General features: G+C 41.6%; 1 protein-coding gene across 1 annotated transcript; it reads left to right on the plus strand.

Moving 5' to 3' along the window:
• The first annotated feature begins 21 nt into the window (after positions 1-21).
• LOC311501521 (tRNA selenocysteine 1-associated protein 1-like) lies at positions 22-4,927 on the plus strand. The gene is made up of 9 exons (XM_084563400.1): positions 22-176; positions 1,235-1,332; positions 1,410-1,509; positions 1,618-1,667; positions 1,825-1,956; positions 3,889-4,005; positions 4,099-4,303; positions 4,405-4,441; positions 4,620-4,927. The coding sequence occupies exons 1-9, from the start codon at positions 153-155 to the stop codon at positions 4,778-4,780; spliced, it is 924 nt and encodes a 307-aa protein (XP_084419526.1). The 5' UTR covers positions 22-152; the 3' UTR covers positions 4,781-4,927.
• The last annotated feature ends 13,720 nt before the right edge of the window (positions 4,928-18,647 follow it).

Here is an 18,647-nt window from a genome sequence, read left to right on the forward strand (position 1 = left end):
TCAGTTGAGTGACGTAAAAGCGTAATGTTTGCGACTCGTAATACTATGCTAGTTGGTGTTGTCGTGTTTGAATCTGAAGCTCCAGTGTAACTTCGAAGTCACAGAAGTTATAGTCAGTACATTCGCGGTGAAACATCAACTCTTGCAGCACCATGAGTACGCTATGGATGGGGAACGTAAGTCGTTTATTTACAATTATTTACTGCGATAAATAATTTATCGGGGCCACGGCGTTAGCTAGCTCACCGTGAGTTCCATACGTTGAATGCACGCAGTATAACTGTAACCCCACATGTTAGCATTCCCGTGTTTGTTACTTTGCTCTGAGTAGAAACCTAGTAAAAATAAAAGCTGTTCGGTGATTGTGTTAGTTCCGGTTGTTGAATGCTAAAAGTCGGATAGTTTAACATGCCCAAAGAACTATGTCCGGAAGCACGGGTCTTACTCAAGTGTGTGCCGCTTAGCATACATTCGGGCCACCGCGGTAGCCATTAGTTTATGTTCAGAAATCTGAAATCAATAACGTCGTTTAAAAAGAAATTACAAGATATAAATGGGAAAACATCTCGTCTGCAGGGGCTCGACACTCCAAGTCAACGTGAACTTATACACCGAGCAGGCATGCCATTATGACCACCTGGCTAATATTGTGTAGGTCTACATTTATCCGGCAATCGATGTAAAATAGCAAGTGATTCTTCAGACCACCTTCTTCTATTGTTCTGTGCTCCCGTTCTAATGCTCACGTGCCCATTGTTCGCGCTTTCGGTGGTGGACTCCTGGGGTCAGCATGGGCACACTGACTGGTCTACGGCTAAACGGCCCCATACGCAACAAACTGAGGCGCACTGTGTGTCCTGAAACCCTTCTGTCAGAACCAGGAATAACTTTTCGCAAATTTTATCCATGACCCGGTTAACAGTTTTTCCTCTCTTTTCCCACTTTTGAACACCCCACAAGAACTGCATGTATTTTGAAAAACATATCTGACATATCTGGGTATCATAGTTTGGCCCTTGTCAATGTCCAGTTTCTATCACATAAATTTTGAAGACAGAATGTTTGCTGCCTAATATATCCCGTCACTGACAGGTAGCATGACAAAGAGAAAATCAATGTGATTCATTTCATCTGTGGGTAGTCATAATGTTGCAGCTGATTGGTGCACATTTGTCTAACCTGGACTAGATAACCTGGGTAACTTAAGTTTGTTTTTGTTGTTGTTGCTCTGCAGCTGGAGTCCTACATGGATGAGAAGTTCATCACCAGAGCCTTTTCCACCATGGGTGAACAGGCGATTAATGTGCGGATCATACGCAATAAGATGACGGGGTGAGAGCTAAATCCACAACTGGTTGTCCTTTCGACACGTATTTTAATATGACGTTAAACAATATGTTGTCACCCAGGGGTGCTCTGGGTTACTGTTTTGTGGAGATGACAGATGAGGCCACAGCTGAGAGGTGTCTTCGCAAAATCAATGGAAAATCCTTACCAGGAGCCAATCCGGTATGGGCATTTATTAGTAATATCTTATTATTATAGCATCCATTTTTCTTTTATGTCTTTCGTTGAAAACTCAACAGCTTGACAGACTTTTCTGTCTCTTTCTCACAGCCCACAAGATTCAAACTAAATCGAGCGACGTTTGGGAAACAGGAGAGTGGGTGAGTTCAAATGAGGAAGCAGGATATCAAAGATGACTTTTGCATTAACATGTTCAAATAATGATAAAATTGTCAGTAATTCCTTCGTTTGCTAAAGCATCATATCACTTATTCTCTGTAACGGGAAATATCAGTCTGTCTTTTCTTCTTGTTATAGTCAGATGTTCTCTCTGTTTGTTGGTGACCTGACTCCAGAGGTGGATGATGGGATGCTTTATGAGTTCTTTTACAACCGTTACCCTTCCTGTCGTGGCGGAAAAGTTGTGCTGGACAGCATGGGCAACTCCAAGTGAGTTTTTACATTACAATTCAGTATATGTAATATATGTGGTATTGTTGCCAACTTACTCAAAACCTCTCCTACTGTAGTCTCTATTTACTCACTTTACACAGTCTATTCTACTAACATAAGGCATTTCAGCTATGGAGTTTGTTATTGGCCGGATTCACTGCATCAGGTGTGGGAAAATAATGTATAATTCTTTTAGACTTTGAGCATCATGTTGTATAGTAACTCAGATGCACAGCATGTGTCACATGAATATTAGCTAGGAGACCTGTCAGCAGTGCAACTTTGGAGTTATAGTAAACTTAAAGAACCAAAAAAGCAAAACAGCAAAAAATTCACAAGTCTTTCGAGGGAACACAGGAGTGTTGGAGACTTCAACACCACTAACTTCATCAACCCCAAATGCATCATAAATGTATTATCAATATCTCGACTGTTTAAAGTGCTAATTAGTGTGAATGGTCCATACTGTCTGATTTGACAGTCATTGCTTATTACAAATAGCCAACTACAAAAAAAAGCATATTGTTTAGATAAAGTGTGTGTGTTGTCAATTGCTGCACCGAGAATTTGTTCTGAATTGCCTCTGTTTTGTGGATAGCTAGAATGAGCTTTTGAGTTTGTCTCCTATAACTATTATGATTTGACTGAACTGCATATAAATTAACTTAGAAACATATTACCACTTACATTGATGTGTGGCAGTTATAGATTTTGTTTTACCAGTCAAGAAGATATGTAATTCTTTATTTTTTTATATCCTATTCTGCTTCTGTCATTTCTTTTTTGCCACCTAACAGGTCATGGTGGTGTTAAATCGTCCCATGCCTTTTTGTCCTTCAACATGAGCAATGCTACTTCTTTTTCCTCCGATGTCAGGGTGATTACAGATTGGACAGTGACTCATTATCGTGGACGTAGCCCCCACTGAGGTCCTCCGGGACATGCCCTTGGGTTTTTTTAAGAGGTGTCTGTAATAAAAGTCAATAATGACTCTACGTCAGTACTGCATAACCCCAACATATTTAACTTCCTCCTGATGGCTGCCGTGAGTGAGTGAGTCCTTGTCACTAAAACATTGGAGGAGCGTGAGTTAACTACAGAATATCACTAGCTATACTTCATTGTCACTCCCCCAGACACCATCTGATGAATAGCTCCTGTGTGGTGTGCTACATTAAACGGTGCTAAAATAATTCCAGTCAGCCATGACTGACCACCTTTCAGACAAGGTCATAGTGCTTGTTTTAAGGATGGAAATACATGTCCAAATGACGCCAGCATATTTATTTTTATTGCCATTGCTTATCATTCTAATATTGCAGTGCAGCAGTTTCTGTCAGCATAACATTTACATATATCAGCTGACACAATGTTCACTTTGTTCATTGACACAGACGAGAATGGATTACATCAGTTAACACACAGCTTTAACCCTAACCCTTTGAACCTCTGGATTTCTAAATCCATGGCTTTCACCATGCTCACTATCGCATCTTGTGGTACAAAGTGGTATTATACAAGGATACGGATGAGTTGGGCGTATGTACAGCGCAATACACAATTTTCTTCTTTGACATAACTGCTACCTGTTATTTCTTTACAGGTTGTCGATCATTTTCAATCTCACAAATTGCTAAACCTCTGCTATAGTGTGGGGTGTGTATATATGATCGTCTGTAACATTGGACTTCTTGGATAACCAGCTGATTAAGCATATCAATGCCATGTTAACCACTTTTGCAGTGTAGTGGCTGCAAATCTAGTGGCTGTGATAACATAACCCCCAGTGGTCACCTGTAATGATACATATTTCATCAGCCAGAAGTGGTTTTGTTTGCCAGAGCTGAAGAGTGGATCAACTGTAGTGGCATAGATGGAGTAAGAAGATATGCAATCAGCTAACATCCCTGCCTGTGTGTTTCACTGTAGGGGCTGTGGCTTTGTTCAGTTCCCAGATGAGCGGCTGCAGAAGCGAGCATTAGAGGAGTGTCAGGGTGCAATGGGGCTGGGAAGTAAACCTCTGAGATTGAGCCTGGCTGCTAACAAGTGAGTTCTTCTCGGTAATGTAGCTCCTTTTGTCATGAAGCTGTTGTACTGGTGCCTGGAGTTCATCTGTGTTCATCTTCCTCCCTCTCAAAGTTTAAGGAACAAGCAGCAGCAGCAGCATTCAGAACAAAAATCCTGGCAGTCCAACTCCGCATACAGACAAAACTATGACCAGTATAACCAATACCAGCAGCAGACGTATCCTGGGTATTACCCCTCCTGGGGCTATGACCAGACTGGAGGAGCTTATGGCTATAACTATCCGCAATATGACTACACACAGTATACGCCTCCACAGGTAAACTCCCCCTGTCTACGGCCAGCATTGTCTTCATCAATTGTTGGTAATTGTTGACAGTCATAAGTCATTCTAACAAGTTTCCATATTTGTTATTTTAGGAAAGTGATGCTGTTGAGGAGGAAGCAGGACTTGAAGGTTAGTATTAGAGCTGCTAATTCTTTTTTATTTTTTATTATCGACTTGTGATATGCCCATAAGAAACTTAAGAAAATAGAACAACTTAAGGAATAGCATAATTGTGCTATACATTTATGCTGTTTGCATATACATGTCCATACATTTACTTCATAACCAACTGTCCCATTTGTTGTAGATCCTAGTCTGGAGTTGGATGTGGTGGAAGCCAACAGAAAGTTCATGGAGCTCAGTGAGGAGCTGTATGACGCTTTGATTGAGTGCCACTGGCAGCCTGCAGAGTTCTCTGCAGAAAACTACTCTATGACATCCAGCCTACCGGAACCCCTTTACAGCTGAAGCTGGACACTGTTTCCTCAGTTTTTCATTTTTTGTGGACTTTCACAGATTTTGTGCTCTGTGGCAGAAATGTGGACCACATGTTAAGCTACGGTATTTTATTCCAGAGTATAAAACTTTTGTAAATTAAAGAGCTACTGCACACATGCTTTTTGAGCTGTAAACTAAATATGAATATTGTGTCTCTTTATGGCTCCAATTTGCCATGTTCTAATGGCTACTTCTAGTATGATAATGCAAAGCGTAAGATGATGTGTTCAATTGATTTAAATTTTATGACAGAACCCAATCAGTTAGAGCGCCTTTGGGATGTGGGAGAACAGATTGGCTGCATCTGCTTGAAGCCAGCCTGGTAGAGACAGAAAAAGAGGAGAGGACAACAAGAGAGCAGCAAGAGGACCAATATGAATTCATTTATACAGACATGGGCACAATTATTGATACCTCCCCCCGTTAAAAAAAGAACCTACAGTGGTCACTGAAATAACTTGAAACAGACAAAAGTAATAATAAAAGTGTACCGAAAATTAACTTAGAAAATCAGACATTGATTTTGAATTGTGGTTCAACAAAATCATTTAGAAAATCAAACTAATGAAACTGGCCTTGACAATAATAATGGTACCAATAACTTAATATTGTGTTGTACAAACTTTTGAGGCAATCATTGCAATAAGCAATTTCTGTAACTCCCAATGAGACATCTGCACTTGTTCAAAGGTATTTCAGCCTGCTCCTCATGAGCAAACTGCTCCAGCTGTCTCAGGTCTGAAGGTTGACTTCCCCAGACTGCATGTTTAAGATCTACCTACAGATGTTCAATAGGATTTCGATCAGGGCTCATGGAAAGCCACTTCAGAATAGTCCAATGTTTTGTCCTCAGTCACTCTTTGGTGTTTTTAACTGTGTGTTTTTGGTCAGTATCCTGTTGGAGGACCCATGACCTACTACTGAGAAGTCGTAAGTCGTGGGTCATGAGTCTGACACTGGGAAGCACATTTCCAGAATGCCTTGATAGTCTTGAGATTCCACTGTACACTGCACAGCCTGAAAACCCCCTCCGCCAGATGCAGCGAGGCATCCCCAGAACATAACCAAGCCTCCTCCATGTTTCGCAGTAGGTACAGCATTGTTTTCTTTGGATGTGACATTTTTGCACCTGTGAACATAGAGCTGATGTGACCAAAACGGTCCAGTTTAGCCTGACCTGTCCAAATTACATTCTCAAGCTTTGTGGCTTGTCAATATGCATCTAGGCAAATTCCAACTCAACAGTCTTCCAATAAGTCCACTTTGGCTCAAACAGCGGCATGTGGTGCAATCTGACCCTGATGTACCATGACATTGGAGTTCACCTCTAATATCTTTGGAAATTGTTATGGGCTCTTTGGTTACCATTCGTATTATCTTCTCATTCATTTTTCTCTTGAGGCCATGTCCCATGGACCTTAAACTTCTCACAGGAACATCAAGCTGATTGGAGATGGTCTTATAGCCTTCATCTTTAACATGCTTGTCTATATTTTTATTTCTAATCTCCTCAGACAACACTTTCCTTGGCTTTTTATGGTCCATATTCAGTGGGCACACACCATGAAAACAAACAATAGGCAAACTGAGTGATTACAAGTTGAATACATCTGTGAATTTAATTACAGGATACATCTTAGTTTAACATGTCCCTATGGTCAAATTATTGTAAAATCTTTTCTAGTGGTACCATCATTTTTGTCCAGGCCAGCTTCATTAGTTTGATTTTTAAAATGATTGTATTGAACCACAATTCACAGTCAATGTCTGATCTTCATTAGTTAATTTTCTGCAAATTTTAATTTATTATTACTTTTGTCAGTTTCAAGTTATTCTAGTGACCACCATGGGGTTTTCTTTCTTTTACGACCAACAATTTTGTCCGTGTGTGTATACATCTGAATAAGCATATATGCAGCATAGAAACAAACAAGAGAACAAGATAAAGGTGATGCATGTTACATGACAGATTGATAATGAATGACAAGAATGGAAAGAGCTAGCATTTAAAATATTCATTGTAGCTATGTTTAGTACATATACCGTGTGCTCATAGAGTTACTGTTATAAAAATAAACAGGACTTCATTTTGTATGCTTTCCCAGGCCTTCACTGCAGATGTCGGTGTACTTCTATTGTTTATGGGTTCTGGGTTCAGTTTTTGTCTTCAGCAAGTAAAATGCAAATGAGATTAGTTGACTGTCACAGCCATTACATAATATTCCATTTCTTTACGTTCAAAAGCCCTTAGGTTACTTACACAGTCTGGGTCATCGTCCATCTTCACTGTGAAGTACTCATCAACTCTGCTTAATGTGGCTGAATCTTTCCACAGCATTAACAAATACTAGTGACCATGACACTGCCTCCATTGTGATTTACAGATTATAAGCAGATAATAAAATGTTTCAGTACATACCTTAACCTTTCCACATTTTTTCCTCACATCATTCTGGTAGGGGTTGATTTGAGTTTAATCTGTCCAAAGAATGCTCTTCCAAAAAAAGTTCTACATTATTATCTTCTTTTTATTGCAAAGTCTGGCAATCTTGCCTTCGTATTCTTGAGGTTTATAAATGGTTTTCATCTTGTGGCGAACCCTCTGTGTTTACTTTTCTAAAGTCTTCTCTTTGTAGCAGACTTGGACATTGATATGTCTACTTCTTGGATAGTGGTTGTCTCCAGAGAGTGGGTGGATGTTGTGAAGGGGTTTTTCTTGACCATCCACCACTGTTGTTTTCAAAAGATGTTCAGCCTATTTTGCTGATAACCCTAATGCATTTCTTTTCTAGAATGTAGCCATTTTAACGGTTGATTACGCCACTCTTGCTACGTCACTGTTGGTTTTGTGTCTTTTTTACAGCATATGGGAAGTCAGTTTCACTTACACTGAGCGCTCCTTTGAGCGCATACCATACTGAAGTGAAGAAATAACAAATGAACTGTCCATGTGACAGCTTTTGAGTCACCCAAACTCACCCATGACTTACGACACCCAATGACCCCGGGAAACATCACTGATAATCTATCTTGATAGTTTTCTATGACTAAACCGAATCTGGGTCATGACCAAGACAAAGTCAGAATGAAGAACATACACTAATTGTAGCAGCTTTTCTGTTTCTCCCTTTTGATCCCTGAGTTACTGCTACTGGTGACTGAAATATCCTGACGCGTGCTGGTGTAGTGTAGAAGATGAGTAATGATGGTTGATCCGGTTGTTCCAATGACCATTTATTGTTGTTGTTGGTGGTACAGAACTTGAATAAAAATAAACTAAAAAATTAAACTAAAGCAGTCTCTTAGTTATCAAACGGATTGACTGGCTTGTCACGTCTCCACGCAGCACGGTCAAAAGACTGTTTGCCCTCTCAGCCACGCCCAGATGCTGTGGCTTCCTGTTCTTAAAGCCTTGTTCCCCTTGGGTTCCACCTTCAGCCTCCACTGACCTTCAAGTCCACTAGGTGGGGGTAAACAGACAACCTGTGGCCATATAATCTCTCACTCACTCATTCATACACACACACATACACTCACTACTATTCACAAGAAAGAAACATAAATCAACACAAAACTTAATTTGGCTCCTACATACCGGCCCCTAATTGTATTTGTTGTGGCAAAAACAATTACTTTTTTAAATGATAAAGGAGCCATTTGTACTTGCAACTTAACTTTTCCAGAATTATTTACATCTTAAAGTAAAATTCAAAATTAAACTCAAATGAATGTCAACTTATCTTCAATGTTCTTGAATGCTCAGGACTTCTTTACAGAACCTTCGTCACCCTCTAACAGCAAACAGATTTTGGACACTGGCCTCTCCAGTACACTTGTCTTTGTTTTCAGCTTCACAATCCGGACATGACCTCTGGCATCAGGTTTGGCTTCAACAATTCTTCCCAGTAGCCACGAACTGCGAGGAGCGGTGTTGTCTGCGATCAGGACGATGTCCCCTGGGATGAAGTTTCTTCTTGCTCTTGACCATCTTTGTCGTTCTTGTAGAAGAGGGAGGTATTCCAGAAGCCACCTCTTCCAGAACAGCTCTGCTATATACTGGACCTGTCTCCAGCGTCTCCTGTGGTATAGGTCCGACCTTGAAAAGACTCCAGGGGGCAGAAGTGGATTAGTCCTGAGCAACAGAATATGATTTGGTGTTATGGCCTCTAGATCTTGTGGGTCACCAGATACCTTGGTAATGGGACGACTGTTAAGAATTGCCTCTACTTCACAAAAGACAGTGTTTAGCCCTTCATCGTCTAAGGTTTGTTATTTTAAGACTGAGCATAAGACATGCCTTACCATTCTGATGAGGCGTTCCCACAACCCACCATGATGAGAAGCTGTAGGGGGGTTAAAGCTCCACTGAACTCCTTCCTTCATAAGAGTCTGGTGGATCTTCCTTTGATCTAAAGTTTTGAGTGCTTCTCTTAACTCTCTTTCTGAACCTACAAGGTTTGTGCCATTATCTGATCGTAGGTGTCGTGCCTGCCCTCTTCGACACAGAAACCTTCGAATGGCATTGATGCATGAGTCTGTACTTAAAGAACATGCTACCTCTAGATGTACTGCTCTGCTGGTCATGCAGGTAAAGATGACGCCGTATCTCTTCACTGCGCTCCTTCCCCTTCTTACTTCAAAAGGACCAAAGTAGTCAAGGCCAACGTTAAAGAATGGTGGTAAGTCTGGGACCAGTCTTTCACTTGGCAGGTCAGCCATCTTTTGTTCGCCGGCTTTACCTCTATGCTTTCTGCAAGTCACACAGTGAGAGAGAATCTTTCTAGCAGCAGAGTTACCATTTGTTATCCAGTATGTTTTTCGTACCTCAGATAACATGTGGTTCCTTCCTCCGTGTCCAGTTTGAATATGGACGTGGCGCAGGATCAGAGTGGACACGTGGTGGTTTTTGGCCAAAATGGCAGGGTGTTTTCTTTCCTCAGGCATTGCTGTTCTTCTGAGGCGACCACCCACTCTGAGGATTCCATTGTCCAGCACTGGATCCAGTCTATATATGCTACTGCCCTTTTTGACATTGGAAGCACCCTCTTGCAGTATGCTGATCTCCTCAGGGAAACTTTGCCTTTGTACATAAGCGAGAATAGCCTTTTCTGCCATAATTAGATCATCAACAGTTATTGCTTCTTTTATGTTGTCTGTGACATACCCTTTAGTCATTCTGGTTACCCTCCGAGTTATCTTACAACCTTTCTTTGTATCATTTCTTTTCTGCACAAGGTGTTTTAACGCTTCTTTAACTTTGAGGATCCATGCAACAGCTACCCTCAACTTCAGCCAGTCTGAAAAGTGATTGAGTAACTTGTCTGTGGGCCTTTCCTCACATGTCTGAATAATTGCATTCACTGTTGCAGATTTCCTCACCTCTGGATCATCTTCACACAGTTCAACATTGTCCACAGATTCGTTCGGCCAGTCCTCTTCTGATGACCAAAGGAACTCTGGTCCAGAGATCCATCTTGGGTTCTTCATGAACCTCTCTGCGCTCACACCTCTAGAGCAGTCATCAGCAGGGTTTCTCTTTGTGTCAATATGTCTCCACTGAAAGATTTGTGTAGCTTCCCTAATCCTAGATGTCCTATTTGCCACATAGGTATGAAAACGTGTGTGGTCGTTTGAGATGTACTTTAAAACAGATGTACTGTCAGTCCAAAATACTGACCTATTTGTAGGTGGCAGCAATTCTTCTCTCAACATTTTATCCACTTTAACTGATAAAGCTGCAGCTGCTAACTCCAGCCTTGGGATGGTCTGCCGCTTTAATGGAGCTACTCTTGACTTGCCCATCAAGAATGCTACATAGATCTTTCCTTCTGCATTTGTCATTCTGAGATAGCTAACTGTACCATAGCCTAGCTCACTGGCATCAGAGAAGTGGTGGATCTGGCTATGCACTGACTCACCAAAACCATTTGGCTTGAAACAGCGTGGAACTTCAAAGTCTGTGAGTTGTGAGAGACTCCCGGTCCATTTGGTCCACTGGTTAGAAATTGTGTTGGGAATGGTCATGTCCCATCCAAGGTTCTGTCGGCACAATTCCTGCAACAACAGTTTAGCTGGCAAGGTAAGTGGAGACAGAAAGCCTAATGGATCATATACAGAGCTTACCATGGATAGGATGCCCCTTCTGGTAAGTGCACGCTCACTAATGGTGATGTTGAACTTGAAAGAGTCACGTTGGACACACCACTGAAGTCCTAAGGCTCGTTCCATGGGCAGTTGATCTTTGCTCAAGTCCAAGTCTTTTATCTCTTTAGCTCTGTCTTCTTGTGGAACAGCACCAAGGACAGCTCTACTATTGCTTATCCACTTTGACAAATGGAAGCCTCCTCTATGACAGACTACAGTGATGTTTGAAATTAGTTCCATTGCTTCTAGTTCAGTGGCTAGTGATTTCAAGCAATCATCTACATAAAAGTGCTCCATGATTGTGTTTATTACCTCAGGAGGGAAGTTGCTTGCATTGTCCTGTGCAGTCTTTCTGAGAGCAAAGTTGGCTATGCTTGGCGAAGAGACTGCGCCAAACAAATGCACTGTCATGCGATATTCCACTGGAGCATCATCCACCTTTCCTTGTGGCCACCATAAGAAGCGCAGAAAGTCTGTGTCACTTTCAGTCACCTTGACTTGGTGGAACATGGCCTGTATGTCCGCCATCAGTGCTACTGGTTGTTCTCGGAAACGTGTCAGTACTCCAATCAGTGTGTTTGTCAAATTTGGGCCTTGGAGTAGTTCAGAGTTAAGGGATGTCCCTTGAAAGGTCGCACCACAATCAAACACTACTCTAATAGTCTTCTTTTTTGGGTGATATACCCCATGATGGGGGATATACCAAACTTTTCCATCAGTTCTATTCAGTTGTGCAGAGGGAACCTTTTCAGCATAGCCCTTGTGAATGACATCACTAAGGAACTCTGTATACTCCCTCTGATAGTTTGGATCCCTTTTGAACTTCCTTTTCAGGTTACACAGGCGCTGTTCTGCAACAACGCGGTTGTTGGGCATTGTGATGTTATCTGCCTTGAAAGGTAAGTTAATGCAGTAATGACCCTCTTTCATCTTTACAGATTCATTGACTATGTTCAGGAATTTTTTGTCATTCACTGACATTTCACTTTTTTCTTCATAGGCTCTCTCATTGAAGTCTGTGTTATATTGACTCACCAGGAGTTCTTGCAGGTCAACCAAGGAGATCCTGTTTGCAGTCACTGTGGCCATTTCCACACCTTTGCTGCTACCTCCCAATGGACCGTTGATTACCCAACCTAACAATGTTCTTACAGCATAAGGTCCATCTTCTTGTGAGTTGATTACCTGCCATGGTTCCATAACATTTGCTGCATTCATTCCTATGAGCAGGTCAATGTCACTGTCTATGTGAGGTAACTGGACTTCACTAAGGTAAGGCCATTGCTTTAAATCATCTTGTGTTGGGATGTTCTCCTTTGTTACAGGCATGGATTCCTGTGTGTAGACATCAGGTAAAGGAATGAACGTCTTGCCATTAAGTTCACTGACTTCTAAACCTGATATTAAGACACTTTTTATGGGTTTCTCATGTGCCATTGTTCTCAGCAGTACGGTTGTTTGTTTCCCCTCTAGACCTAACTTCTGCGCCAGCCTCTCCGTGCAGAATGTTGCCGAACTGCCTTGATCAAGAAGAGCATAAGTTTGACTGATTTTGTTGCCTTTGACAGACTTAACTTGCACAGGAAGGATTGATAGTGCACATTTACGGTATCCGGCCCCTGTATGTCCACAAGCATTTGATGACACCTTGCTGATCTGTTTCTGTGGCTGCTCTGCCAACCTTGAGGCGTGACCTTTAGCCCCAAAGTTGATGTGCAGCACATTGGGATGTGTTTGATTGCAGATGTTACATGTAAGACGGTCTTTGCAGTCTTTGCTCATGTGCCCTTTACACAAACAACCAAAGCACAGTCCTTTTTCCTTTAAGAGGTTTAATTTTTCCCTGTGTGTTTTCTTCTTAAAGTGAGTGCAGTTCTCCAGACAATGAGCACCATCACAGCAGAGGCATGGAGTTTTCACATTACTATTCATGCTTGGAGTAGCTGGAGTGCTCAGTGTTGTTACATTAGTTGCATAGGTAGACTTTGGCCTAAAAAGGGTCTTACTTACATTGGGCCTTTTATTCCTGCTTGCAACTGGTTCTTGTATATCTCCAAATATCGGGTTGGAACATATCTTGGCCTGTTTCTCAATGAACTGTACAAGGTCTGTAAATGTAATCCTGCTGTTGTTGTCTTCCAGTTTCTCTTGAGCTTTAGTCCGCCATCTATCCCGCAGCTTGTAGGGTAATTTCATAACAATGGCTTTCAAGGTAGAGGCTACGTTCAATTCATCCATGTAGTTCATCTTCGCCATGACATTGCAGCATCCTTTGAGGTACAGGGAATACTCATTCAAGGCTTTGGGATCTTCAGGTTTTATATTTGGCCAATTGAGAACCTTTTCAATATAGGCAGTGGAAATTTTATACTCATTGCCAAAATGTTCAAGCAACAAGCGCTTTGCCCTGAGATAGCCCTGTTCTCCACCCATATGCTGACAACTTCTTACTAGGTCTCTAGCTGGTCCTCTAGTAAATTGCTCCAGGTAGAACAACCTATCCTGTCCACTGTCAGTTTTCGTCTCAATGTTGTGTTCAAAAGACGTCATAAATGACCTAAACTGTAAAATGTCCCCATCAAATACAGTGACACTTTTAGGTGGCAATAATGACAATTGCTGCTGTCTGAGAAGCATATACGTAATTTCATTTTGTCTGTTTAAGACAGAAATTAGCCTATTGGAAGCTGCCCCTTCCTCTAATGGTCTACGATGCTCAAGCTCTTGCTCTGATAATGTAGGACCTGCTCTGTCTGCATGAGATTGAAGAAGAACATCATCCAGCTGTCTATATTCTGTGCTGAGTTCTGCTCTGTCAGATTGATCATGGGATTTTTCAGCAATTCTAGCCCCCTCTTGAGCTATACTGTCTGCCTGCAGAGATTGTGCCTGCCCTTGTGCTATCCCTATAACACCCTGGGTCTCCTGGAATAACCAGTGTCCTCTCCGGTCACCATGGGAACGATCTTCTGCATATGGTGGTCGATACAATGGCAGATGCTGTAGATGCTGTACCCCATCTCTTGGACGCACACTCCTATGTTCGTGCACATTGGTGGTTGGAGCCCCATTTAGCAGAGTTTCCATGTTGGCAAGTTCCAAGTTCCTCTCCTGAAAGTATGCGTTCATGCCATCCGCTGGGGTGGAATAGACTTGTTCTTCTGCGCTATCCAACACTGCGAGCTTTGCATTTGCTGCAGACAACTCAGCTGCGAAGTTCAGAGTCTCCTTTTGTCTTCTTATTTCTTCTCTTTCTTTAGCTAAGAGCTCTTCCTTTTCTTCTAATGCATGTCTTTCTTTCAAAGCAGTGGCTTTAGCTAAAAGCGCTGCCTTCTCAGCATGTGCTACCAGACGAGCTGACGCTGAGCTTGCATGTGAACTTCTACTTTTACGTGAACCCTGACTTACTAGAGAGATGCTGTCTTTAGGACCAATTTCATCTCTTTCTGGTAGTGGTTGAACAGGACATGACTGTATCCATAACTCAGCCTTAATCTTGAACTCATTGATGTTAATTAACTTGGGTTCATACCACTGTTTGGTGTCTGCAGCACACTCATCTTGTGATAAAAACTGTTGGTATTGTTTGTGCAGGTCATTAAACTCTTCAAACATGTCATTGTATTTCTGAACACTCTCCTTTACTTTATGCAAATTGACTGTATCAGTCATAAGCTCAGTTGTTTGGTTCATTTTGCGAGTCAATGCAGCACACTTGTTCTTTCTTGCATTTTTTGCTTCTTTCTTCTTCTTTTCTAACTCAGTCAATTCTTCTTGCTTTTCTACCTCAACAGGTGCAACATCAGTGTTAATGTCCTCCATATTGATTGAAGCTCTTTGTTCCATGGGTAAACTCAAAAAGTACTTTTTCTTTCAAAAATATAACTAAATATTCATCAAAATGAATTCTTATAAATTAATAGAGCAAGATTGCTTAAAAAGTTCTTTGCTTAACGTACCGATTCCTTTGGATTGTCTAGGATTGATTTCGGCCTTCAAACAATCCAAGATGTCACTTGAACTTCCTGGTCTGGTGTTCCTTTGTTCAGAGTATCCAAGATTCCTTTGGTCCAAGTACATCCATTCAGAGCAGTCTTTTGACTAAATGTAGCAGCTTTTCTGTTTCTCCCTTTTGATCCCTGAGTTACTGCTACTGGTGACTGAAATATCCTGACGCGTGCTGGTGTAGTGTAGAAGATGAGTAATGATGGTTGATCCGGTTGTTCCAATGACCATTTATTGTTGTTGTTGGTGGTACAGAACTTGAATAAAAATAAACTAAAAAATTAAACTAAAGCAGTCTCTTAGTTATCAAACGGATTGACTGGCTTGTCACGTCTCCACGCAGCACGGTCAAAAGACTGTTTGCCCTCTCAGCCACGCCCAGATGCTGTGGCTTCCTGTTCTTAAAGCCTTGTTCCCCTTGGGTTCCACCTTCAGCCTCCACTGACCTTCAAGTCCACTAGGTGGGGGTAAACAGACAACCTGTGGCCATATAATCTCTCACTCACTCATTCATACACACACACATACACTCACTACTATTCACAAGAAAGAAACATAAATCAACACAAAACTTAATTTGGCTCCTACACTAATTAACATTAAAACCACTGACAAGAGAAGTACATAACATTGACCATCTTGTGACAATGCAATGTCCCTGCTGGGAAACATCTGGACCTGGCATTCACTCGTGTGGATGTTACTTACGGTAGACATGTAGCAGCCACCGAGACCAGACCAGACACCCCTACTCCATAGCAATGAGACCCCAGCAGGATGCAGCCTGACACAGGCACACACACAAAAACGGTTTAGGAACAACTCAAAAAATATGGAAAACAGCACAAGGTGTTGACCTGGCCTCCAGATGCACTGGAATAAATCTGATCTACAGAGGATCCTCTCCTCAATCCATAGGACCCAAGACCCCCACTAACAACATTCTGTTACCAGCCACCATATTTCTACCACTTTCTTGAAGGAGACATAGTCCATATATAACAGGGGGAAGCTACATTGTCAGAGCGCAAAGATGCCAGGGAAGTGCTTGTCCCGTATCAGTGTTTGGCTGGGTGTTAAATGACAAAGTAACAATAACATTGGCTCCCTGTACAATACCACATCCAATACAAGAACCTCCTTCTTACCTACAAAGCCCTCCACAATATGGCCCCCATTTACCTGTCTGACCTCCTCCAGGAGTACACCACCTCCCACACCCTTCGCTCAACCTCTGCTGGATTCCTCACCATCCCCACCTCACGCCTCAGCACCATAGGTGCCCGCGCCTTCAACTACTCAGCACCAAGACTCTAGAACTCATTCAAATCATTCAAATCACAACTCAAAACTCATCTGTTTAAATTGGCTTACTCACTATAATTGGACCTTGCTTCTTGCCCTGCACTACCCTCCCTGTGCGCTGTTTGTTGTTTTTGCTTGTTGTTTTAATATGTTTTTATTCTCTGTTAGGCGACCTTGGGTGACCTGAAAGGCGCCATAAAAATAAAACGTATTATTATTATTAATGAATGAATGAATGGATGAATTAATTCATTCATTCATTCATTCATCTTCTGTAACCACTTGTCCTGTGATGGATCGCGGAGGGTGCTGGAGCCTATCCCAGCTGTCATCGGGTGAGAGGCGGGGTACACCCTGGACAGGTCACCAGTCTATCACAGGGCTAAGACAGAGAGATAGACAACCATTCACACTCACATTCACACCTACGGCCAATTTAGAATCACCAATGAACCTAATGAGCATGTCTTTGGAAGATGGGAGGAAACCAGAGTACCTGGAGAGAACCACCACGCTGCTGTGCCGCCCTATTATTATTATTATTATTATTATTAACATAAATGCCAATGCCCAAGGTTTCCAAATAGAAGACTGCACTGAATAACAACCACATGAATATCGTGGCCCAAGGTTTCCCAGTATAAGACTGAAAGAAGTGTCATTAGTGTTGTGAGGTGTGTACTGAGTTTGTCATGCTGCCTTCAAATGGAACGCTTCTCAACTGACGGTGCATGTGACATGTAAAGTCACGCAGACAATATTCCTGGTCTTCAAGTAGAAACATCAGCCATATGTCATGAGAACTATTGAGAATGTCAGACATTTTATAAAATGATAAAGCAAACTCATTAAATTACAGTATACTACCTTAGCATCCATTCCTGAAAACTTAAGCAAACGTGTCATGTCATCAGTGAAGATTTAAAGTCTGTGAATAAAAGGGGAATAGTCAGTCACAGTGTATTCCATTCTATTCTGTTCTGTTCTATTCTGTTCTATTCAAGTCTGTATGGCTTTATGTACACCTCACCTGCTACCCACTAGTGGGAGACAAATAGCTGCATCTGTTTCTTCTAATGCCTTGGCATTAGCTATACACATTCATTTGCATTTCATTTAAAGCTTTGAAAAGATTAGCTTACCTACTGTGTACTGTAACACAAATAGACAGTTCACTGTGTGCATGGTTTGTTGATGTATCCTGTAATGAAAATGACATCTTGAAATTCACCACTCTGACAAAAAGAAATTTCTTTGGCACTTTTCTAAAGTCAGTTAACCTTTTACAGGCAAAGATCTCCAATCAAGATAGAAAATGCGAAATATGAAACCTATTTTATGTTTCCCCACAACATTAAATCACCAACCCACAGAGTGAAAGCTGATAATCTCATTACCGTGTTAAGTTCTTCTGAGAAACCTAGGTCCTAGGTCCTGGCACAACTCCATGACAGCAGAGAAGGGTTGTTGCTCAAATCCTTACATTTTTTCTGCATCTACTCTGATGACAAAATGTTTACTTACTGCCTAATTTATCCCACCCAGTCATGGTGACAAGAAAATTAATGTTATTCACTTGACCTGTGATTGTGAGCAGTTGGTCATAATGTTAAGGTGTATTTGATGTAAATGTGTATCATTATATACAGCATAAGTTCATTATGGCTAAAAATTATGTTTAGTCACTGACTGTCACATGTATGAGATTGTGTATGCTGACTGATTTGTATTCTATATGTGTAATATGAGTTTGCATTGTTTTATTTTCATTCATTCATTCATCTTCTGTACCCGCTTATTCCTGTGAAGGGTCTGCTGGAGCCTATCCCAGCTGTCATCGGGCGAGAGGTGGGGTACACCCTGGACAGGTCGCCAGTCTATCACAGGGCTAACACAGAGAGACAGACAACCATTCACACCTACAGCCAATTTAGAATCACCAATGAACCTAACCAGCATGTCTTTGGATGGTGGGAGGAAGCCGGAGTACCCGGAGAGAACCCACGCAGACACAGGGAGAACATGCAAACTCCACACAGAAAGGCCCAGTCGGCCCATGGATTCGAACATGGGACCTTCTTGCTGTGCCATCACATGCTAACCACCTCACCAAACATATTCATAAACAGGCATAATAAGTATCTGGTGGATGTTCTGACAAATTTGGTGGGCTGTTTTACCCTTTATGGAGTACTCATTGAAAAAGGACTTAAAAAAAACCTAGAACACTGTTACCCGTCCCCACTATCTAACATTACACTTTACCATGAAATATAATGGTTAAAATTAACAAATGTGGGTTTTTTTTTTTACAATGTTGTGTGACTCCATATCCCTTCTACTCTTTAAATACAGTCAGTTCCATAAATTATGGGACATCGAC

The sequence above is a fragment of the Chelon labrosus genome, assembly GCF_963514085.1.
Source record: "Chelon labrosus genome assembly, chromosome: 16".
Taxonomy (NCBI): domain Eukaryota; kingdom Metazoa; phylum Chordata; class Actinopteri; order Mugiliformes; family Mugilidae; genus Chelon; species Chelon labrosus.

Coding starts and splice junctions, on each gene's coding strand:
- LOC311501521 (XM_084563400.1), top strand. CDS start 153: ATGAGTACGCTATGGATGGGGAAC. Junction 1,510..1,617: donor CCTTACCAGGAGCCAATCCG/GTATGGGCATTT, acceptor TCTTTCTCACAG/CCCACAAGATTCAAACTAAA. Junction 1,668..1,824: donor TTTGGGAAACAGGAGAGTGG/GTGAGTTCAAAT, acceptor TTCTTGTTATAG/TCAGATGTTCTCTCTGTTTG.